General features: G+C 33.4%; 2 protein-coding genes and 1 non-coding gene across 3 annotated transcripts; 1 reads left to right on the forward strand and 2 right to left on the reverse strand.

The window, feature by feature from the left end:
- Nucleotides 1-7779: 7779 nt before the first annotated feature.
- On the reverse strand, nt 7780-7850 carry TRNAG-CCC (transfer RNA glycine (anticodon CCC)). Its single transcript has one exon. It is a non-coding gene; the product is annotated as a tRNA-Gly (tRNA).
- A 4144-nt stretch (nt 7851-11994) lies between these two features.
- Nucleotides 11995-23074, forward strand: LOC132037483 (protein disulfide-isomerase 5-3-like). Its single transcript, XM_059428020.1, has 15 exons — nt 11995-12204; nt 14605-14695; nt 14982-15076; nt 15532-15589; nt 16483-16667; nt 16753-16810; nt 17928-17968; nt 18110-18184; nt 18749-18805; nt 20180-20246; nt 20490-20636; nt 21012-21236; nt 22207-22356; nt 22450-22527; nt 22655-23074. Exons 1-15 carry the CDS (start codon nt 12164-12166, stop codon nt 22730-22732), a joined length of 1446 nt encoding a protein of 481 aa, XP_059284003.1. The 5' UTR covers nt 11995-12163; the 3' UTR covers nt 22733-23074.
- On the reverse strand, nt 23053-24942 carry LOC132037485 (early nodulin-like protein 9). The gene is made up of 2 exons (XM_059428021.1): nt 24632-24942; nt 23053-23788 (listed from the first exon to the last, which is right to left on the reverse strand). Exons 1-2 carry the CDS (start codon nt 24831-24833, stop codon nt 23295-23297), a joined length of 696 nt encoding a protein of 231 aa, XP_059284004.1. The 5' UTR covers nt 24834-24942; the 3' UTR covers nt 23053-23294.
- Nucleotides 24943-25493: the final 551 nt, after the last annotated feature.

Here is a 25493-nt window from a genome sequence, read left to right on the forward strand (position 1 = left end):
CGTGTATATATAAGTAGTAAATAAAAGCAGTCTGTAGCAATGATGGGAAGCACGTGCTCCGCACCTGACCCCAAATCGTGTGTTGTCAAATCGCAAATCCTACTTCCTACATTTGGATGGAGCGGATTTGGTATTCGTTTTCTTTTTTTTTTTTTTTTTTTTTGGGTTTAGTTTTTGTCAAATTTAAGGCCCCGTTTGTTCATAGATACCAAAAAAAAAATTGAATTTTTTTTTCATTTTATTTGAAAATCAACGTTTGGTCATAGAAAATTTAAAACAGCTAAAACCCCATTTTCATTTTTTTTTTTCACTTTCAATAAATTCAAACAACCAAAGGGGGGATATTTTTCTGATTTAAACCCGCTAAAATAATATTCCTTTTTTGGGAATTTTTTTTCATTTTATTGAAAATCAACGCTTTCATGAAAATTTCAAACAAACCTCCCCATTTTCATTTTTTTTTTCACTTTCAAATTCCAAATAAAGTTAAAAAATATTTGTCTTTCATAGCCAAAGGCCTACTTAGTTTTTCTCAAACTTCCATGTTTGGATTTAGTTTTCTGATATAAGAGGGACCTTGATATGAGAGTGTGGCGGTCGAAGATTAAGGTAGAAGATTAATAGGTAGTCGAGCGTTGTTTTTTTCATTCTTAGAGTACATACTAACTTTTATCCTTGGATACTTAAGAGTTTTGTCAACACGCAAAATAAATTTACTAATATGAGAAATTTGAATAAGAATGATTTTGATTTATTTTTTTGTTGATTAGTTAATTCAAAATTTAAATTATTTGCTCGCAACATCAAAGGAAAAACATATTTTTTATTAATTCAAATTCTTGATATTATTTCATCCCAAATTTTAGATAATTGACTGTTATTTTGATTTTAGTCCATCAGAATTTCATAAAATCTTTTTACATGAAAATTGTTCTATTTAAAATCCAATCGCTTATATCCAAAAGTAAACTCTTACTCTTTTAGTCATATGAACAATTTTAAAATATTTTATTGCATCCTATTAGTTGTGGCAACTTCAAAAATAATTTTACTAATAACATGAATGTGTAAACGATTGAATTGAATTCTTTTGAACTGAATTTTTTTTTTTAATTCAAAAACTTATTGGAGTATCTCGAATTTTATTTATTTAAGTGAAATTAATAGTTAATCTAGTCAGACTTGTATTTTCAAAAGGTAAAAGAATCATCATCATTTAGTTTTGAATCTGTGTGTTTGCCTTTGATTCCCCTGAAATCCTGGACTCTCGATGTTAAAGTGTCTCCTCCAATTTAATCTCGGTTCCTAGTAAAGAGACAAACTATTTAAAACAATCATTGCAAACTTTTTGGTCCTTACCCTCAGTGGTTGTTTGGTTATCAGCTAAAATTATCCCAAGATTATAATTTGACAACACCTTGCGGCCTTTATCGCCCGCTCCAATTAATTTATCAAATGAAATAATTTTGATTATTTTATCAATTAAAGATTCTTTAGGCGAATTTTCGGGATAAAATAATTCAAAGCTAATAACATCAGCAAGAAGTGTGATAAAACTAATACTAGCATAATTATCTATTATCAGAAATAAGAATGGGAAAATGTGTACGATGCTGTATTTCCTTGACAAATATGTACAGAGATGCTCAATGGAGAACTCTTTATACCATTTATTTGGTATAACTTATAAAGTATAAATTTATTCAGTGGTAGGATAAATTTATACCTTCTACCAAACATGGTATAAAAAATTAGTGCTGAAATATCCCAGCTTATACCATGCACCAAACGACCCCTTACTGATCTATAGGGTCTTTCAGAGAATTAGATATACAGAGGAAACAATCAATAAAGTATTAATAAATATTAAAACAAAGAAAAAATTTATTACTTAAAATTTAGTTAATTTCAAAGTCCTAAATATAGCGTAATAATTAAATGACTATTTTGTCTAGTGTGAAATCTAGTTTTAAAAGACAAAAAAGACGAATACTAAGGACCTTCATGCTTTATAATTGAAATTAGTATTTTGGTTGAAAAATAAATTGGAGCAAGATTTTGCACAAAAAATAAGGCTGTAGAAGAACCAATCAATCATAAACAACGTCAACATACATGCAATAGGAGTGTGAATAATAACTTATTATTTTGGTTGAAAAACACAAGTCTTCTCCGGCAGATAAATTAGAGCAAAACTCTTGCACAAAATTACTGTTTTAGAAGAAGCAATCATAAACGTCACAAGTAGGAAAAAACGTGCAATGGACAACTAATAAATTTTGAGCTTTTGAAGATGAAATCCCAATGTCTCGTTGAACGTTTGATATTTGTAAACAAAGAAAACAAACAAGCAGACAAGCGGACAAAATTGCTTCAAGCAACTCTTGATTCCACGGCTTTAGCTCTAGTCAGTGAAGAAAATTGTGTTCTACGAATTAACATTAGAGTTGGGCATAAATATCGAAAATCGAAAAACCGGATCGAACCGAACCAAACTTTAAAAAATCGAAATCGAAAGAATCGAACCGAACTGAACTAGTTTGGTTCGGTGTTCGATGTCCACCTTCAAAAAATCGAAACCGAAATAGCCGAACCGAAGTTTGATAAAACCAACGCACACGGAAATTAAATACATTATCCAAAAAAAAAAAAATAGTCTAGGCCCATTAGGTTTAAGCCCAAAAAAATCCAATTGTAACAAGCATTCTTTTGCTTTTGTATCCCTAATTTTTCACTTCAGATGAGAAAATCAAATATCCTTAACAAAGTAAGGTGACTAGGATGTGTCTTTAGAATTAATGTATGTACTTTATGTGTTTTCTTAGTTATTCTTACTGTATGTATATAACACCTAGTAATCCTATATCATGGTTATGGTTTTCTGTTCTTGTGTATCCTGTTTGTTTGATTTTGATTTCAGTTTATCAGTTTTATTGCTTTTGAGAATATGAATTAGTGTAAATGGAATCGCTTCTAATATTATATCAAAAAAATAGAAATCGAACCAAACCGAACTTCAAAAAATCGAAACCAAAAGAACCGAACCAAACTAGTTGGGTTCGGTGTTCGGTGTCCACCTTCAAAAAATCGAAACCAAAATAGCCGAACCAAAATTTGATAAAACCGAACCGAAAAACCGAACGCCCACCCCTAATTAACATAGCCATCCTTATGACATAATGAGATTATGAATTTTTATGCAATTAAAATTCAGGAAATGGTATTTGTATTAAACTCTACCATATTTGAGTTCTACTACCGATCTAATTAAGGTAATAACATCTGTTATTAATTACTTGTATGATATTATTTCGTTTACTTGTATGATATTATTTCGTATCTCCTTAATCAAAGATATTTTTGAATGTTGACATTAAAAGACTTCTATTTTCAGCACACTTCTTACCAAAATAGCGTATATTTTTTTCTTTATAAAATTATACATATTTAATATTTAAGTAAACGATTTTTTTTATCTATTATAGAGTCTTTTAATAAATGACAAAAAGTTCAATCAACATTTTTAAGGCCCTTCATACTTTTAATATAGTATAAATATAGATAATGCATTATCCAGCTAAACTCTTAAAACATATGTACCAGTACAACTGAAGAAAAAAAAAAATCTTCCTAAAGATTAAAAAAAAAAAAGAAAAAAAAAGAAGAAGAAATATTTGCAACAAAAAGGAAAAATACTGGGCAAAAGTGTAATTTTGACAAACTACAATGATTAGGGTACTATGATACCACTAAACCAGATGCGCCTTCATGTTACACCTGCTATGTTACGTTGTAATTATATATAATTACGAAGTAACTCACTAAGTGTTTATCAATAGTTCTTTTTCTTGTTTAGTCAAAAGTGGGACGTGCACACTTTGGCAGATACAGAAATTTTTGATACTGCAGTTTGAGTATTGCAGTAGCTGATATGCATTTTAAGAAATTCAGTATTTATCTTGGTGTTTAATATTTATAAATTCGCACCGAATATCGTACCAAAATATTTAAGTGCATATGCAATTCATATATATTATATCATTAACAAGTATATAAAAAAGTATCAGAACAAAGCTACACATCTCACTTAATGGCATTTTGTATCTAACAGAGGATTGACTAATGTTGTTTAGACCTTGTAACTTTGATTACTCTATCTTTATTTTGACTGAAATGTCATTTTTGTGTAATTGATTAACGAACGGAATTGTTTGCACCTTCTTTTGAATATTTTATAAAGATGATTAATGGTTATATTACCAAAAAAAAAAGATAGTTGTTATGGGGTAATTTTCACAAATAGCGTAATGTTATAAAGATGATTGTTGCTGTTATAGGTAAAATGTTATTATAGAGGATTCAGATATAACATGAAAAATCGATTTTGAAAATACTTAACTGTTATAGAAATGTGATGTTATGTGGGTAGTAGAGTTGTCGTTATACAAGGATGTTGTTAGAGAGATTGTTTTTCATCCAACTGTTACATTATTTTATATTATAAACATATGGAATATAAAAGTAACATTTGCATATTTACGGGATAAATATATTGCATAGAAAATATTTTTCAGTTGATACATGGTATATTTTTATTTACGGTATAATATATTTTTGCAAAATTGCCATGTGTATATATATGATATAAATATATATTTCGAAAATACCAATGTAAATTTATTCTGTAAATATATTTTTACAAAAATACCAAGTATATTTATGGTATAAAATATTTTCGAAAATACCATGCATATTTACGCTAATTCCTCCTTTTCTAGTGTTTTTTCGAAGAGGTTGCAGATCAGCTTTTTGGCATTTTCGTAGAAGCTTAACAACCATGGTTTGTTCTCTCACTTCTCCATTATTTTTTTTTATTTTGCATGTGGTTTTTTATAATTATTTGGTTTAGACTCTGTTTAGGTGTTGTGATTAGAGTCATTTTTAAGTTTATTCGCCTCTTTTATGGTAAGTATTGGCTTGACTTGTTGATTGGTTATGTTTTGTGGAGTAACTGCAAATGACAGTGACTTAGGTGTGTCTTTATAGCCGAATTGCGGGCTAGTTTTAATTTACTGTTCGTTTTGAGGATATTTTAAGAAATATACAGCTTTTGAAAATATTTGCGCCACGTAGCTTAATATACAATATTATACAACATTATATCTAGGGGAAAAACATTATACATAATATAACAACCTTGTATAAAATGTATGATAGTCTATAAAAAGTGTTTATACACAAATATGATGAAAATCGGGTGTTTATACACAAAATATGATGGGGTAAATAGATTAAAAAATAGACATAGAGCGTAATTTTCCCTTTCTAAGTCAGTGTAAATGGTATTAAGTTGAGAATGCTAGTTCCCTCTAATTTGCAGAAATTGTAGAAACAGCTAGCGAAAGCCGAAACGGTTAGTGGTTCAAATTTGATATAGTTGTCACCTTTAGAGATCAAACTGTCATCTTTTTCTGTCGAATTTTCTTTAACTTGAACTGCAGTTGTACTACCTTTTAAGTTATTGTTTCGTTAGTCTCTGGAACTAAGTGTTTATGCATTTTCCATTTTCACTCTTTAATACACAATTATTTCAACTCTTAATCTCATATCATTACTTTAACCAACACCAACTCATTATTATCACTCTTTAATACACAAAATTTTCATCAAAACACTATTTGATTGGCTATCTTTGATAAATCAAAAAATACTTTCCACTTTGCAATCAAACATCGAAAATTATTTTCAAGCAAATATTTTCTTGAAAATAAGTCATTTCTTTGAAAAAAAAAAATATCAAAAAGTAACGTTCGCCCTACCAAACACATCCATATTTAATAAACAATCCATCTTGTGTTTTTTTCTTTTTTTAATTATTTCTTATGCTCCTCTTATGCATCCATTATTATTTTGGTACATAGTAGTTAGTGAACGCTATTTTTATTCCATTGCTGACTTTTTTTTATGGTCTCATCATATTTTACCAGTGTCGTAGCTACATAAAATGAAGGGTAGTCAGTTGAACACCCTTCATCAGAAAATCATATTGTATATAGAAAAATATATTGTGTCTATAAGTCAAAAATCCCTCTTTATACATATATATTGAATCTTGAACAGCCTTAACGAAATTTCTGATTTTGCGACTATATTTTATCAAGAGTGCGTCAATTCAGACTGATAGAAGATGGGAAAGTGGAAGTATCGGGGATTGTGGATCCAGTTTTATTATTGAAAAATCTTGCTAAATCTAAAAATTCTGCAGAATTAGAATGGGTCCAATATGGTCAATGTTCCAGCAATTTATTTCTTCCACCAAAACCTTCAAAGGCCCCTGACAATGGGCCATTTAGTCAAGGAGGACCTTTTCGTAATTTCAATAATTCCAAGTATACTTTACCCTACCACGGTGGACCCCACGGCCTACCTCCGCCACCATCATTGCTGCCACTCGGGCCTTATTCCATGGCTGCCCCGCCACCACTGTCGTATTATGAATCGGATTATAGAGGTGGTCATATAAGTAATTGCAATGCTATGTAATAGCGTCAATGTAAAGGTATTTATATTAATTAGTGCACTTATTATAGCTAGTTGTTATAGATTTTACTAAATTCAATTTAGTTGGATTTTTTACAATATATGGTTAATCTTCTTTTAGTTGTCTTATTTGATTTTATTTGATCACTATGATCTTTTTACATGTTCATGAACTTGAATTTCGCATAACTAGCTACAGATTCAAGCTTTTGCATTCTAGTAATTAAGATTGGGATTCCATTAAAGGCAAAATTAATGAAAATCAGTAGCACAACCCCTGTTCTTTTCACTTGTTTTTTCAACTTTAACTTCTAATACTTTTTTTTCTTTTCAAATTTCAACTGAATATTATTCAAACGCCTACTTAAGGATCATTTGGTTCACATACCAATTATATGAGCAAAAGAATATAGTGCAGGATTGTTTTTCTTTGAATATGACGCGAGGAACCCCCCCCCAAAAAAAAAAAAATGTTGTCTAAAACATATTGGTAGTCCTTATATTTTGGCCATACTTTTTTTTTTTTGTTTGTTTAAATTTTGGCAATACTTTGACAATATAAGTAATGTAATCTTTTAATTATTTGTAGAAGCAAATATAATCTCGAATATTGAAACATAGTACGTCTACCACGTGTATTAGATTCCGTGGAATGTTGCTCCCTTACAGTATCTTTCAAGGTATTGTAGTTATTTAAATTAAAATCAAAGCACTTTGGTGTTTAGCAAATCAAGTTCATCAATCAATGAAAGGATTGACGAATTCCATTTTTCTTTTTTCAACAAGTTTGGAGTACGTACCGGGAGAAGAAAACATGAGATACATCATTTATTAAGTTATAATGATAGTGCTAAAAAATTTAAATTGTCAATATATGAAAAATAGTATGAAACTATCATTTACAAAATATTAAGAGAGGCGACATTTTTTTTTTTTTTTTTGATATTATAAGTCAGAATCCAATTCTCTAACATGAAGATTCTTCTAGATTTCTTTTTCTTTTCTTGGTTATATCTCAATCTCATTATAATAAAGGACAAAAGGTACAATCAACATTTCTAAGGCCCTTCGTGCTTTTAATATAGTATAGATAATGCATTATCCAGCTAAACTCCTAAACATATGTACAAGTACAACTGGAAAAAAAATCTTCCTTGAAAAAAAAAAAAAAGATATTTGCAACAAAAAGCAATAATACTGGGCAAAAGTGTAATTTTCACAAACTAAAACACAATTAGCTGCGCATCCAGGGAATCGAACCCTGGTCAGTACCGTGGGAGGGTACTATGATACCCCTACACCAGATGCGCCTTGATGTTAAACATGCTATATTATGTTGTAATTATATAATTACGAAGTAACTAAGTGTATTCTCCTTTAGCTAAAAGTGGGACGTGCATACTTTAATAGATACAGAAATTTTTGATATTTCGGTTTGAGTATTGCAGTAGTTGATATGCATTTTATGAGATTCAGTATTCATCTCGGTGTTTAATATTTATAAATTAGTACCGAATATAGTACCAAAATATTTAGTTGCATATGCAATTCATATGTACCATATAATATATCACTAACAAGTATATAAAAAAGTATCAGAACAAAGCTACACATCTCACTTAATGACATTTTGTATCTATCAGAGGATTGGCTAATGTTGTTTAGACCTCGTAACTTTGATTGATTACTCTATCTTTATTTTGACTGAAATGTGATTTTTGTGTAAGTGATTAACGAATGGAATTGTTTGCACCTTCTTTTGAATATTTTATAAAGATGATTAATGATTATATTACCAAAAAAAAATAAGATAGTTGTTATGGGGTAATTTTCACAAATAGCGTAATGTTATAAAGATGGTTGTTGCTTATAGGTAAAATGATGTTATGGAAAAGTAAAATATAACATGAAAAATCGATTCTGAAAATACTTAGTTGTTATAGAGAGGTGATGTTATGTGAGGTAGGAGAGGTGTTGTGTTATATGAGGATGTTGTTAGGGAGATTGTTTTTCATCCAACCGTTACATTATTTTATATTATAAACTTATGGAATATAAAAGTAACATTTGCATATTTATGGGATAAACATATTACATAGAAAATATTTTTCACTTGATACATGGTATAAATATATTTTTGCAAAATTACCGTATATATATATATATATATATATAGATAGATAGATAGATATTTCGAAAATGCCAATGTAAATTTATGCTGTAAATATATTTTTGCAAAAATACCAGGTATATTTATGCTAATTCCTCCTTTTCTAGTGTTTTGTCGAAGATTTTGCAGATCAGCTTTGGCATTTTCGTAGAAGCTCAATAACCATGGTTTACGGGTTTGTTCTCCATTATTTTTTTTTTATTTTGCTTGTGTTTTTTATAATTATTTGGTTTAGATTCTGTTTAGGTGCTGTGATCAGAGTCATTTGTAAGTTTATTCGCCTCTTTTATGGTAAGTATTCGGCCAAAAGTTAGTCTACATGCAAAATGGAATAAGATTCAGATATATGGGAGTTGTCGGATGACCTATCTACTTACGATCAAACTTGTTTATGTGACTAATTATTGTCCAAATCACCTCCATTAAGAATTGTTCTTTGATGTCAACATTTATATACGAACTAATGTTTTTTCTTGGTAACTTACAAACTACTATGTTTAGTGTGTTAAAAGTATTTACAGTAGTAGGAAGCTAGGTCTCCTCAGGTAAGAGGCCGAGATATATTCAACATGTTAAAACATCCAAAAAAGGCCATTATAAATTGCTCAACAACCTATACCGCTCTACGTATTTTATAACTTCTATAATCAACAAAAATCATAGATAGCAACATAAAAAGTTATTCCAGGTCTATGAAAATCACATTCTTCATTAATCTTGATATCATATACTGCCTCATTGGCATGTCGTTCATCACGAACTAGCATCTAGAATGTGGTATGAGCCGAAAGGAGAAACGAAGCTTCAATTTATACGAGAAATACTAATTGGTTGCTACTGTTAGGGGTCATTTGGTCGGTGGGATAGGAAATTATAAATCTGAAATAAATTGTGGGATTATATTAAGGAAAACACCACTAATTACCCACCCATGCCCCCCACGGGCGGAGCCACCTTAGGCGAAGGGTGGTCCAAAGGCACACCCTTTGTTGGAAAATTATGCGGTGTACATAGTTTAAATGTTAGCTATTATGAGTATATATTTAATATTGCACATGCTCAACACAAATGAGAAGAAAATTTGCACACCCTTCGCCAAATTCCTAGCCCCGCCACTGATGCCCCCTCCCAAACTATTTTCGCTTCTGCCCAGCCCAGCCCAGCCTAAGCTAATTACCCGACGTGCCCCCTTCGCCCAAACTCCTTCTTCCTCGATATCATCGCAGTATATTTATATATCATGATGGTATCATGGAGGACTAAGAGAATGACTGAAGCAGTCCTTGATGATACCATCTCAGTGTAGTTATATACCATGATGGTACCATGGTCCTAAGAAGTGTCTCATTGAAGGATTGAAACAGTCCTCCATGGTACTATCACAGTATATGTATATAAGACGATGACGTCATGGGGTTTTTTTTCGAGAAAAGTGTGTCATATTTAGTAAATGAACATGATCATTCATGATACTGTCTCAGTGTACATGATGGTATTCTTGAGAACTAAGAGAAGGACTGAAATATCTTCCATGATACCATCTCAGTATATTTATATACCATGTTGGTATCATAACTGAGGGACATCTCACGTAAATACTTTTAATTTTTTTTTTTTGGGGTACGAAATTAATAGGAATATGAGCCCATGCCCCCTCCCAAACTATTTTCGCTTCTGCCCAGCCTAATCCAAACTAATTACCCGACGTGCCTCCGCCCAAACCCCTTCTTCCATGATATCATCACAATATATTTATATATCATGATGGTATCATGGAGGACTAAGAAAAGGACTTGAAGTAGTCCTCCATGATACCGTCTTAGTATATTTATCTACCATGATGATACCATAGTCCTAAGAAGTGTTTCATTGAAGGACTGAAGCAGTCCACCATGATATCATCACAGTACATGTATATAAGATGATGGTATCATAAAAGTTTTTTTTGAGAAAAGTATGTCATTTTTAGTAAATGAACATGATCATTCATAATACCGTTTCAAAGATACATGATGGTATTACGGGAGGACTAAGAGAAGGACATAAGTATTTTCCATGATACTATCTCAGTATATTTATATAGCATGTTGGTATCATAACTGGGGGACATCTCGGGGAAATACTTTTAATTTTTTTTGAGGGTACGAAATTAATAGAGGTATGGATTAGTTTGGTTTGAGCGGGCATGGATGATGTCCCCCCCCCCCCACCCCCCTTTTTTTTTTTTTTTTCCCTATGATTGGTACAATATTTAACTCTCAAAATCCGAATATCTCTTACTATCCACTAGTGTACTACCATCCCTAGCGAGGCAATGAACGTGATAAACGCGGCCATTTATTAATTAGGTCCTTCTTTAGATTTGTGGGGACCAAATTTAGAGCCTTCTTTAGATTTGTTTTTTTTTTATAAGCCGTTTTTTTATAAGACCAAAAATTTATTTTTTTTGACATTTTATTGATTAATAACTCAAAAAAGTTTAAAAAAATTATAAAGCCAACTTATAAGCCAATCCAAACGGGCTCTTACACATTGATTAATAACCCGACCCAATACATTTGCCGGGCCAACCATCCACTAATTTCGGGTCATTGACACTTTTGTCCCCTATTTTGTGCTGGTTTTTAATTTTACCCACAAACAAATAGTACATAAATTTATGTTTTCGCATCATAATGCACAAACATGTCCGGTACTCTTAAAGAACTTATGCATCGTTAAGCATAAGTTACTAACCCGTTTAACAATGAGAATTATTCACTTTTTTCCGATTTTTTTCCACTTTATTTAAAAATCAGCCTTTGAAAATCCAGATATGTGAAATTTAAGAAATGCCGAAAACGTCGTTTTTAACTTCTTTTTTTCACTTTCAATACATTCGAACAACCAAATTTCTTTGCAGAAACTATAACCAAACACAACTCTATCTTCAACTCCAACTTCAAAATTCCAAATAAAGTGAAAAATGTTTGATTTTCATGGCCAAACGCCTACTTATATTTTCGCATCATAATCCACAAATTATGTCCTGTGCATGCTCTGCTTAGCATAAGTTTGAATGCTGAGGGCAAAAATTAACTATCAGTCCATTTGAAGGGACAAAAGTGCAATATGTTTTCATTAATCTTTTGCAGATTTTTATAATTTGGTTAGATTCAGCAAGTCACAAAATATAAAATCCCCCAAAATCCCAAATAAATAAAAAAAATGCAACACACATACACATTGTGGCTGTACCGAGATTGTGACTGTCCCGCTCGAAACGCCTGCGGGAACTATCCACACACACACACTTTCCCGCAGATACAGCTAATTCCTCACAATTCTCGAGACATCTATCTATTCTATACTCACAATTAATCAAATCACATTTCTAAATTCCTTTCTTTCGAAGATTTTGCAGATCTGTTGATTGAGCATTAGCTTTAGCATTTTTGTAGAACCTCAATAATCATGGTGTCCACGTCGAAGATCAAATCCGTTGATTTTTACAGGTTTGTTCTCATTTTTTTTTTTTTAGAAAATTTTGCTTGCCATTTTTATTTAGATTCCGTTTATATGATGTAATTAGAGTAATTTTTTATTTTTTTGGCCTCATTCTATGGTAAGTATTTGATTGACGTGTTGATTAGTTAAGTGATTTGGAGTAACTGCAAACGATAGTGAATTAGTTTGTCAAATGGCGGGCTAGTGTTAATTTACTGTTCGTTTTGATGTTTTGAAGTGAATTAATTCAAGTCAATGAAAATGTTATTAAGCTGAGAATGCTAGTTCTAGTAATTTGCAGAAATTGTAGAAACAGCTGGCGAAATGGCCGAATCTTGGTAATTGTGTCCTTGTTGCCTAATCGCGGCCTAGTGTTAATGTACTGTTTTGTTTTAATGCTTGAAGTGAGTTAATTTAAGTCAGTGAAAATGGGATAAACTGGCATTCTAAGAATGTGAGTTCGCGGTAATTTGCAAAAATTGTAGAAACAGCTGGCGAAATGGCTAGTGGCTCAAATCTGATATAGTTGTCACGTTTTAACTTTTTTTGATCAAGTAATAAGATTTTATAAACAAAGGGCATAAAACACCCGCATACAAGGAGTATACCGAAAGTAGAAATCTTACAGAAAAAATATGATTTTTTATGAACGACACCCAATCTTTCTATACCTACAGGGACCTCATGGGTGCACCAAAATGAAATCGGGGATAAAAGGCTATTCCTTAGGCGTATTTGTCCTTCTCTATGCTATCAAAAGCTCTCGCACTACCTTTTAACTTATTGTTTCATCATTTATCTCTGAAACTAAGTGTTTATGAATTTTCCATTTTCAAAATTAGCTACTATTATGTTCATGAAAACCCATTACGATAATTAACGAAGGGCTTTTCTTATATTACTGGCAACGTTTAGGAATGCATAAACCTTAGCTAAATAAAGCCATAACCTTCACCTTCCAATTTCATCATGTTGCTAGTTTTGTTCTTATTCTCCTATTGTAATCCATTTAGTCAGATTCCAGTCCTACCTCTCTTTTTGGTAGGATATCTATTGAGAGGAAACAGGAGAATGGACATACTTAGTAGAAGAGGGACCGAGGGAGAAAGATGTGTAGTGCTTCTTTCTGGAGGGGGTGGAAAAGGTAGGAAAAGGATTTAGCTTGGTTGCATGCTACCAATAAAAGAAATGGTTGGATTTTATGTTAGAATAATTAGTCGTAGAGGGCAAGGATCACAAGTGAAAAAGAATCCTTCACTCAGCATTCTAGGAAAATTCAATGTGATTATCTGATGGGTCAGTTAATATGATTAGAAACGTGAAATATCAGACAGGTCAAATAGCTATCTGTGACCTGCAAATGATGGAGGCCGCAACATTATTCCTAAAGCTCAGGGATTATAATCTATGGATGAGATGTGTGGCTTCTCCCCTCCGAGCTGCCATAATGTTTTTAGTTTTCTCTATATCTGAGCAGTTTCCTGGCACAAAAGGGGAAGAAGATTCGGGGAAACCGGTTAATTTTGGCATCTTCTGATTTCCTTCCCGTCTTGTCCATGGTCAACCCAGCATGAAAAAATTCTGCAGTTTTCCGTTAAAGTTGATGAACTAACTGGGTTTGGTTTTGGAAGACTGTGGGATGGGAGATATCTCTTGCTTATGAATGCCTATATTGCATTTCTGATCTACAGGATCCTCCAATCTCGCAATTCTGTTTCTAGCAACTTTCACTTTTCCATGATCTCAAGGATACGGAGCAAATGATCTTGTGTCCTTTTAATAGAATTTAAAAAAAAAAACATGCAGTGTCCTCTTAGGTTCTGCCTACAAATTTAAGCTGTCTACATCATCCAACACTAGAGGTTGGTCTCTGGAAGGTTCAAGTCTGTATACTAACAAGTCTTTCTTCTGTTGTCTGGTTTGTTCTAGAAATTGTATTTAGCTTTTTTTTTTTTTTTGGTCGTATCTTATTTGGAAAAGAAAGTTCTTTCACGTGGTCTCTAGTTAATTGCTACCGCACTGGCCTAGGGCTTTGATCTAGTGGTAGGAGCATAGTTTGTGATGTGTGGGTTAGACATAATTTGTGATGTGTGGGTTAGACACATATCAGGGGCTCAAACCCTGCCCGGTGACAAAAGCCTGGGATTTCTCGATTATCAAGAACAAAAAAAAGAGTTAATTGCTACCGCACAACTTTTCAAATTATTGATTCTTAATCGAGCTTTAGGCCTTTTCAATTTCAAGATCTCTTAATAAATAAAGATCACTATCTACACAGTTAATGTTCAAACATGCGATTTCACATATATACTGTAAGTGCATCCTGAATTGGGTGAATTCTTGCATGACGATACTCGAAATTTACTCCTTCAGATTGTTGCATAAATTTATTTTAATTTTAATTGCAGGAAAATCCCCCGAGATTTGACGGAGGCATCATTATCTGGTGCTGGATTGTCCATCATAGCAGCACTGTCCATGATGTTTCTCTTTGGAATGGTAGGAACTCAAAATGATTATATTCAAAGAATAAGTGGTAGAAGATAGTGAATTAAGTGGAATTGTTGAAGCACCGCTTTCCACTAGCTTTAAGATAGATATGTAATCCTAAAATTCTGGTACAATATTGTATCTTAATACTGGTATTGTTTTTCCTTGTCTTATTACATTTGCTTTTGGGTCCTGTTATCAGAAGCGATGGTTATCAGTGGTTGTCATTTGTCAGCTGTCTTGTAGCTCCTCATCGGGGTAGTAGTTTTAAGTCTATCTTGTTTATAACTTGTAGGAACTGAATAATTATTTGACATTGAGCACCACCACATCCGTTGTTGTTGATAAGAGTTCTGACGCTGAATTCTTACGAATTGATTTTAATATGAGGTAAGATTCTGAAACATTTTGGGAAAGAATATTCAGTTTCCCTTTTCCCTTCTTCCTTCTACTTGATGCATATGCCAAAGATAGATATTATCCATTTCTGGAATGGAGGCACTTTTGTTTAACATTCTTCCATACTTGGCTTTTTGAGCTTTGTTAACACAAATGATGAGACTATATATGAAAAAAGTAAACTGGGTCATAGCAAGCAGTTGATTACATAATAATGGAGCGCTTTGCTGGATTACTTATGTCAGCATAATTACTACTCTTTGGGAATCTTTTCTTGCAGGATTAAACGATATTGCGAGTTGTTTGTTTCTGTTCAGATTGTTTCAAGATGTCTCATGGTTTTCCATTTGATTCTCAAGTCATGCATTCCCTTCTATGATGTCGTATTAACTAATCAAGCCATTCCTTTAAGTTTATCCATAATACTTTGCTAACCTGTCTTGCAGTTTCCCGGCACTGTCTTGTGAATTTGCATCAGTGGATGTGAGTGACGTCTTAGGAACAGTAAGTTTCAACTTGTTTCTTATGGACTTCATTATGTGACTGAAAAAATGCTTAAAGTGATTAAACTATCTAAAAATTTTGTAAAGAGCTTCTTAGGAGTCGCTTGTTTGAGAAAATCTGTTCAAGTTTTGAAAAACGTGTCTTCAAACTTCTTTTTTCTCTTAAAAAATTTCATTGAAGAAGTGCTTAAATGGTGTTCTCATTGAAAACTCTTCTACTCACAAATCTTTTACACACAGAAAAAAAAAATCTGCAACTATCCAAACGCATTTTAAATATCCACAATCTTTTTTTTTCTCAGAATAATTTTTCCAAATATTGTTTAAAGAGCTCCGTAATTCTTTTGGTTCAGTTCCTGCCTGTGTTTTCTAGAATTGCTTGTGATATACGTATGCCTAAACAGCAATATGTGTACTCTATGTTCTCAGTGTGTATTTTGAAGGTAGCTAAGATTGTTGATCTAGGATATATTTGCTTATCGTTAGCGAAGAGAAGATGGCTATTTGGGGCTGGAGTTAAGCAGCTAATGCGACACTTGCTTTTCTCAACTTTTGCTTTCTTCAGATGGTTTTGGAATGAATAAAATTATTGTTTGACAGTCTGTGGGTATTCATCAAGAAGAGATTTTCTTAGGGCCCATAGGGGATGTATATCTTATGTCGATATTCTGCAACTAGTGTTCAAAGATGCTTTCGATACTGATCAGTCGTCACACTATTCTGCTATGAATCGCCTATAACTATTGACAAATGATGCAAGAATTGTCCAATAGATTCTAGTTGTGCATGTCAAAACATCATGCAGTTTGATGTAATTAGCCATTAGCTTTTTGTATCTTCCAAAAGGTGTTATTAGGTGTTATTGTTTAACAGATTTGTATATATTTATCTCAGAATAGGCTGAACATAACCAAAACAGTACGCAAGCATTCCATTGATAAACACATGAGGCCTACTGGCTCTGAGTTTCATTCGGGATCAACTGCAACAGAACTCAAACATGATGAGGAAGATGATGAGGAATATGGTGAAGGGTCTGTTTCCCTAAATGGACACAGTTTTGATAGAGTTACTCACCAGTGAGTTATTAGCTATACACCTTAGTCATCTGTTTTCACATCGTTAATGTTCATCTCTGTATTCTTATCACCACTCTTTTTGCAGCTACCCAATTTTGGTTGTAAATTTCTTTGCTCCTTGGTGCTATTGGAGCAACCGACTGGTATTTATCTATTTCAACCAAACTGCTACTTTCCTCTCTTCTTGTTTCTGGTTGTAGGCTAAGTTAAACAGAAAGTTTTAGATATACATGATTTGCTTTGCTACCAAGAAGTGTGGATTTGCTGTCTGAGGGGGGATTATTGATAATCTATCTTTCTCATAATGATCTAGGGAATGGGCTAATTTCAGGGTTTTGTGTATCAATATGCACTTACCTGTGTCTGTATATGCTTGTTTTGATATATATGCCTAAATGATGCAACTAACAATCGGATTGGGGTAAGCTAGCATACTATTCATAGAAGAATGAAACCAGATTACTTAATTAAATTAAAAAAAGAAGAAAAGAATTATACAGTAGCTCAACCAGCTAGAGTTTAAAAAATGGTATTAAATTTGGAGAATCGTTTTGGATCTGTAATCTGCTTGTACGGACCAAAAGTTTCTTTTGTTGCCTCTTCTGGTCCTAAAACGATGCGGTTTTGCTTGTAAGATCTCTTGCTGTGGTTAGGTGGTGGTTTTTGGTGCATATCGCTAGCAGCACACCAAGCAAAGTGAGTCTAATGAACTATAGCTGTTCCTCCATGTAGCGTCTTTTAGTTTGGGTGAAACAAGCTCATGGAAAATATAATATGACTCATCCAAATCCTTTTTACACCATAGAAATGTCACTCTGCTTTCATCTCTAGTGGTTTTCCTCTATGCCATCATATCTATGTTCATTATGCAGAGCATTATATTGTTTCTTATCAGAGATGGAATTTGCTATTTATCAAAAGCAATTGGAAGATTGGGTACAGCAGTGGCCTTTTCTGTGTCTGCAGTTGTAAATCTTGGCTTCTAGACTCGGATGTTCCACACATTTCGTGTATTTCTACTTCATATCCTTGTGAAAATAGTAAATTCACGCAGTAAGGCAGTTTTTTTGTCTGCTTTACGCATGTCTATTCCGGCTTAAACAATCAGACTATCTTCTATAGAACAAATTATGGCAGTCCTCCGGTTAAACTAAGAATTGCTTAAGCTGTTCATTTTGCTGCAAAATAAGAAGTTTTCGCTCTATAGAATAGCTAATATTCTTTTTCCTTTTCTGAAAATAATTTCCTGTTTTGTCTCAGAAACCTTCATGGGAGAAAGCAGCCAATATTATAAGAGAGAGGTCCACTTTGTTGCTTTTTTACTTTTTACAACTTTTACCGGAAACAGTATATGCTAAACTCCATCTCATGTCCGAAATGGAGCTTCTAGCAATCCCCTGCTGATATGCTGATTCTAAGTTCCATTTTGCAATCATTTTCAGATACGACCGAGAAACGGATGGGCGTATTCTTGTGGCAAAAGTTGATTGCACTGAAGAAGTTGATTTGTGCAGAAGGTATATTTGAGTGAAAGATTTACTTGTTTAGTGGAGGTTATTCCTGTAGCTGTTTGGCAAAACCTTTATTTGACCAAAAAATTACACCTTTGGTTTTGTTGTCTTTGTTTATAATTACTAGAAAAGATGGTTAATCTAATTGTTTACTCACAAGCTCGAAAATGGAAAAAAGTAACTGAGCATCAAATCATTGAATACAAATTTTGTATAGATTCTCAAACTTTGAGAGGTCAGTTAGTTTTAGGAGATAGTAGTAATGTTACCTCAACTATCACAGATCTAATACTGAATTTACCTCCTCCTTCAATTCAATTTCTTGATTGCTGCAGTATTGATTGGTTGGACCGTGATAGTGAACTTGCAAAAAATAAATATCACCTGAATAAAGGAGAAGATTAGGTTGGACATTTCATACTTTACGCTTTAATAAGAGGGAGTCCATGTGTTTCCTAATTGATGGAGTGCTGAGAGTTGTCTTGACTAATGTTTCGTTAGTTTATGATTTTCTTGCTATGATTTCATTTTATCCTTATGCCTAACAATCATCTAATAATAAATGTTCAGGAATCACATACAAGGGTATCCCTCCATTCGCATCTTCAGAAAAGGATCCGATGTTAGGTAAACCATTAATTTATCTTTATCACTTCTGAACTTGCGCTACTATTAGTTAATATATATATATATATATATATATATATATATTTTTTTTTTTTTTTTTTTTAATGTTCTTCATATTATTGGTTTGACTGTGATCCCAAATCCTCTCAAATTCAAAAAGGAAAAATTAAAGTCCCTTGTTAGGCTGTCTAGCATGATAACCGATGCACTTGCCATATCTTTGATCCCTTTCCGAAGGTTTTGGAACCCTATCAGTGCTACTTTTGGCCACGGAAAATGTACTGAAATTCCTCTTCTTCATCATTCTATCTTCTGCCTTTTCTTTTAAGGGAAAAGGTGCAAATATGCCTCTCAACTTTGCGATTTAGAGCAGATATACCCACGTTAAAAAAGTGGTGTATATATACCCTTGCCGTTACAAAATGGTGCAAATATACCCCTGCCCTTACACAAATAGTGCAAATATACCCTTTTCGCTAACGGGATTTAAAAAAAAAATCATTTAGCTTATTTTTTAATTAAAAAAAATGCCACGTGGCTTTAAAAAAAAAGTCTACCCATTTTTTTTAGTAGACATTTTTCTAACGCCACATGGTAAATTTTTTTCTGGTGGGTCGGGTCTGGTTCGTTTAAAAAAATATCTCTGTGGCTTTTAAAAGTCTACCCATTTTTTTTAAACGAACCAGACCTGATCCACCAGAAAAAATATTATCATGTGGCTTTAGAAAAATATGCCTACTCAAAAAAATGGGTAGACTTTTTTTTTTTTAAAGCCACGTGGTATTTTTTTTTAATTAAAAAATAAATTAAATGATTTTAAAAAAAAAAATTCCGTCAGCAAAAAGAGTATATTTGCACCATTTTGTAACAGCAGGGGTATATGTACACCACTTTTATAACGGGGGTATATCTGCTCGAAATCGCAAAGTTGAGGGGTATATTTGCACCTTTTCCCTTCTTTTAATCTTATTTGTTTCTACTTTTCATTCTGAAATTTTGAGGAGCATGATAACTTTGTTGAAGTTTATATCTTCTACCTTTTGTTGTGAGTTATAAGCGTCTTAACCCTTGCTGAAGTGCTATCAGCATTCCATTTTCTGAATAATTAGAGCTGCACATTACCCGGTGTTTGGATAGTGGAGGTAAAAACTAAAAAGGGAAGCGAATAGGTTAATGTTAGTTAACTTATGCTCGTCTACATCTTAATCCTTGATTTTCTTTTTCTTGATAAAAAAAAAATGTTAGTTAACTTACTTTGTTTAACCTTGATAATTGGCCCATGTACTTGGAAGTTTAATGAATTCAATTTTTAGCCTTAATCTAATTTACATGGTTCTAATAATGTATTTATTGTTTACTATGTTTGCCGTGCAGAGACGATCATGGACACCATGATCATGAGTCATACTATGGAGATCGTGATACAGATAGCCTAGTCAAGGTGAGAAGTCTGAGAACATAGTTGGTGGATAAGGAAAAGAGGAAAGCATGAAAAGAGGAAAACTAAAGGACGGTTAAGATTGAGAAAGAAAACAGAGCTGGTCCACATAATGCTGCCTTCTTACAATCACTGGGCACAACCTTTTGAACTAATTTCACAGTGCCCATGCCTGGGGCACTTGTGTGGCATTAGATGTTATTGTATCATGCCATTAAGATGACTGGGATATTTATTCTTCTGCAGATGATGGAAGATTTGGTTGCACCTATCAAGTTGGAGTCTCAAATGATTACTTCGGATAATTCATCTACCAAGCTGGCAACTGGCATAAAAAGACCTGCTCCGGTAACTGGAGGATGCAGAATAGAAGGTTTTGTACGTGTTAAGAAGGTACGCAAATTATTAATGGGAGCCTGTAAGAATAGGTGGACATTTCTTTGTTTTAAAAAATATTCTGGTGTGTTAATACGGAGAAAAGGACATGATGAGGCAGCCAACCCAGTTGGAACCCTTCTTAAGCATCAAATATGCTTTTATCCTTGGGATCATTGCATCCCCTGCATACTTCCCCCCCTCCTGCAGTTGCAACCAGGTCTAAATGAACACAAGGATGATGGTGGAGATAATGAGAAATATGATGTGTTTTAAGTTTTTTAAAATCTATTCCTGGTATTAAGATTTTTGAAGAGCTCATGCATTATTATCTTGCTAATCTTTTAAAATTTCCAAAAACTAATATATCAGTTTATGTTATGTACTGTTCAGATTCCTGGCAACCTTGTCATATCAGCTCGTTCAGCAGCTCATTCATTTGATGCTTCTCAGATGAACATGTCACATGTAATTCACGGCTTTGCGTTTGGTAAGATAATAACTCCGAAGGTTATGAGTGATATCAAAAGACTGCTACCACATTTGGGTCAAAGCCATGATCGGTTGAATGGAAAGTCATATGTTACTAATCCAAGAGATTCCACAGAAAATGTTACTGTAAGCTTCCTACTTGCCTACTGCATTCCTTTTTTTTTTGGGGGGGGGTAAGTAATTGTTGAAGTGTGTGACCATTTCTTCTATAAAGCTTAAACTATTACAGAGAGCACATTTTATTACTTAATTATATTCTCACGTGCGGGCTTGATTCTTTTTCATGGCCACGCACGTGGAATTTTTTTTAATAACGGGTGACAGTGAGACTCAAACCCAAGACTTTTGCCTGCTTTGATACCATGTTGTAGTGTGTGACCATCTCATCTAAAAGATTAAGCTGTTAGAGAGAGCAGACTTTTATTTACTTAATTATATTCTCAACATTTGAGTTCCCCACATCGGGGGGTGTTAAGGGTGATTGGTCTCTTTATAATCTTAGGCAATCACCACCTATTGAGCTAGCTTTTGAGGTTGAGTTAGGCTCAATGTCCATCTTCTTATCACTCATATTTTATAAATTGTAAAACGACACTCTGTTAAAAATTACCAAGTGTTCAAAGCCCCGATCATATCTAACACGGAATATACATCATTTATAAAGGCCATGTTGCACCAAAAAGCTATTAAAGAACCTCATTGTATTTAGATGTTACTGCAACATTGCCTGGAAGCAACTTCTACAAGCATGATTGCAAACCGTCAGAAATCAAAACCATTATGGTGACAATGCCAATAATTCCTTTATTAGGATGTCCAACTTACACACTTTTCTGAATCACGAGAATGGTGCATGTGATGATTAAAACTTATATTTAAAATTTTACATTTTTGCTGTTTTACCGGCTCCAATCTGTAAGATCTTACAAAAGCACGAAGAAATTCTCAATTCTCGGTCATGCCTTGATCCACTTTTCCACAAGTTTTGGGTGCTCTTTTATAATATTTATTCAGCTGGTGTGATCATAAAGAATTCCAAGGATAACGAAAAAAAACCTAGCTCACCTTATTATTTTTTTTGACCTGTAATTTGCAGATTGAACATTTTCTTCAAGTGGTTAAAACAGAGGTGATGACAAGATCTTACAAATTAGTTGAGGAGTACGAGTACACAGCGCATAGTAGTTTGGTTCATAGTCTCCATATACCAGTAGCAAAATTTCACTATGAGCCATCACCAATGCAGGTTTTGCATCAGTTCATTTCATGATTATGTGATAGAGCTCATTACATCCGTTATTTTGGTTTCTTATTCTTATCGTTTGTGCTGTACTGTCAGGTCTTGATTACAGAAAATTCCAAGTCCTTTTCGCACTTTATTACCAATGTCTGTGCTATTATTGGTGGTGTTTTTACGGTCAGTTTCTCCTACTTGCCTCTCCCGTTGCTTCGCACCTTCATTCCGGCTAACGTTTTTATCTGGGCTTTCTTTTGTGTTATCTTCATTGAAATACCCCTACATTCGTTCTTTTTGGCTGTTACAGGTCGCCGGCATACTGGACTCGATTCTGCACAACACGATGAGAATGGTGAAGAAAGTTGAGCTAGGAAAGAATTTTTGAGGACATTGTACACTGATGATAGAAATTTATTTATGCCATATATTTAAGCTGGATATACGCTTGAAAATTATACTATATAGATATTCTCTTTGTTTGCAGTGTGTTGAAAACATTTTGCTTGCAGCAGGAGTTCTGGTGATCAGCATTACGTGATATGTCCAGTTAAATGTGTAGAATGAGGTTTTGTTGTAGGTTCATATATCAATAAGTGCATCAGATTCCTTAAACAAGGAAACTAGTATTTGTGGATGATTGAATCAAGGTGGAAGATCTGTAAAGCTGTTCTAATAAGGGGAACTCTATTCTATATCCGCACAAAATAAACAGAAGAATATTTATTTCTCTTTTTTGTACATTCGTCTTACAATATTTAGAAGTAAACCACGCAAAAACTTTACACAACATTCAGATTTATTTATTCTCATCGTAGAACCAAACAAATACAAACCAATCTGCCCTTTTAATTCACTGTGAGCAAAGTAGGAAAACCATGAAATATAAAGCCCAAAAATGAAAAACAAAAGAACAACAATCAAATACAAACAAGTCCATCAACTCTTCATCAGAATCCTAGAATGATGGAAGAACCAATAAAAGCTGCAGTGGAGCCAACAAAGCTCAAGACAATCGACGAAGCGGCATTCTTTTTAGGAGGAGGAGGAGATGATTCTTGTGAAGGTGCTGCAGTTGGGTTCATCTCAACTGAGCCAGTGGGTGGTGACGACGGTGCCTCCTCGCCGGAGGGGGCCGGAGACGGAGGAACATTTGCTGATGGAGAAGGAGGTACTGTTTTGTTAAAATCTGCTGATGGAGAAGGAGGAGATGCTACTCTTTCGTTGCTTTTGTTTCTATTTGCCATGACAATAACATGCAACTTTTGATTCTTGACACAGTTGTCATGAACCCCACTGATGAAATAGTATGGCCCAGAGTGGGTTAACTTGACCTCGCTGTGTCCATCACTGTACTTCTCAATAGGTGAAGCAGTGTTGCAATTGTCAAAGTCTGCCTTGTTTACAAGAAGCACTGAGTCTTTATCAGCAGGGTAGTTAAAAGCTGCCAAGGCAAAATGAGAAATGGTGTCAGAAACAAACTTGTGCACGGTCCAGTCCGAGGTGAATCCATGATCTAGAGTTAGTGGATTATGAATAAATGTAATCTTATTCAGCGTCGGATGTAGTCAGAGGCGGATCTAAGATTTAAATTCTAGGGGTTCAACATCTTAAATTTTTAGCACTAAACCATTATATTTCTAAAGTTATGAATTCATATCTACTATTTATTATAATTTTAGTAATTTTTTACACATAAATTTATAACCCGCATCAGAAGTTGTTTAATTGCTCCATCCGCTTCCATCCGCCTCTGGATGTAGCCTTAGTGTTACGGGTTCAACTGAACTCACAATATTTTTGACATGTTAATATGTGAAGAACAACACTTTTTACATCTAAACTCATAATTGTAAAAGTATAATGAGTATAATGAGTAAAACTAAGAATTTTAAAGACCGAATCCATCAAGAATCATTTGCCTCTAATCTTATGATATGTATTTATTTTAGAGTTTCTTTTTTATATGCATTTATAATTGAGTTTAAAGTAATGTATTGACGTGTGAGATCTGCCTTTGAGTCAAGAGAGATCAAAATTAAAAATACGAGGGTAAGAGGCTATCCCAAAACAAATATGGGATCCTTCACAAATACCGGCCCGATTTAGTAGAGTATTCACTTTTTCGAACCGATATACATAGATTACAATGATTATACACATGCGCCTGCTATTTTTAGTTTAATTGATTGGGTAGACGGCTATTTAAGTTAATTCAACAAAAATATTGGAGCTAAGTTTGGGAGTGAATATAAAGGTAAAAAATTGAAATGGAATTTAAACTTACATAAAGTGTCACCAATTTGGAATCGACTCCTCTGGGCCCATTGGTCGTAATTATTGGCATTTGGATCCATAGGGACACTCCAATATCCTGAACCTCCAACTCTGTGCTCATAACAATTGGCATTTTGTAATAACATCAAAATATTTAGCAGGCCCAAAATACAAAAGGCTTTTCTATTTGATCTTGAACTTGTTTGAGCCATTGGAGAAAATGAAAGAACACAAAAAACTAACTACTTACTTAATAAAATTGCAATCAAGATCTTAGCAGAAAATGTTGAAGGAAATATAAAACTATTTGGGTGATTAGAATGGAGAAAAATGAGGGATATTTGTAGGTGCAATTTGAATGTAACTTTACAAGCTGTGGCAGTGAAGCTTTATCTTCTTTTTGTTATTCTTCACCTTTAGATTTCTTAACTACTATTGCAAAGCATAAAGCCAAAGAGAGGAACTTCTTGTTTTTGAGCACTTTTTAGTAACTTATTTTGGGTTTATTCTTTCCTTGAACATAATCAAGAATTTTCAAATCTTGTAAGTTGAATTGTGGAATATGCCAAAGCAAACAAGTCTCTTTTAGCATATATATGAGAAAATTTATCGGGATCACAACGTTGGAAAAAGAGAGGTGGAGTATATAGGTAGACGAAGTATTTTTCTGTCTAAAGGTGTGTTTGGTACGACCGAAAAATATTCCTACGGATAATGTTTTATTTATGTACGCCAAAGTTCGATTTCTTCTCTGCCGCTACACAATTAAGGAGAGGGGGAAAATAGATTGATTGCTCAGGTGAGTTATCTAACTTGGGGCTGCATATCAGTTGGTTCGGTTCAAGTTTGAAAGTTATCTGTTCAACTTATCG

This window comes from Lycium ferocissimum, chromosome 11 (assembly GCF_029784015.1).
Source record: "Lycium ferocissimum isolate CSIRO_LF1 chromosome 11, AGI_CSIRO_Lferr_CH_V1, whole genome shotgun sequence".
NCBI lineage: Eukaryota > Viridiplantae > Streptophyta > Magnoliopsida > Solanales > Solanaceae > Lycium > Lycium ferocissimum.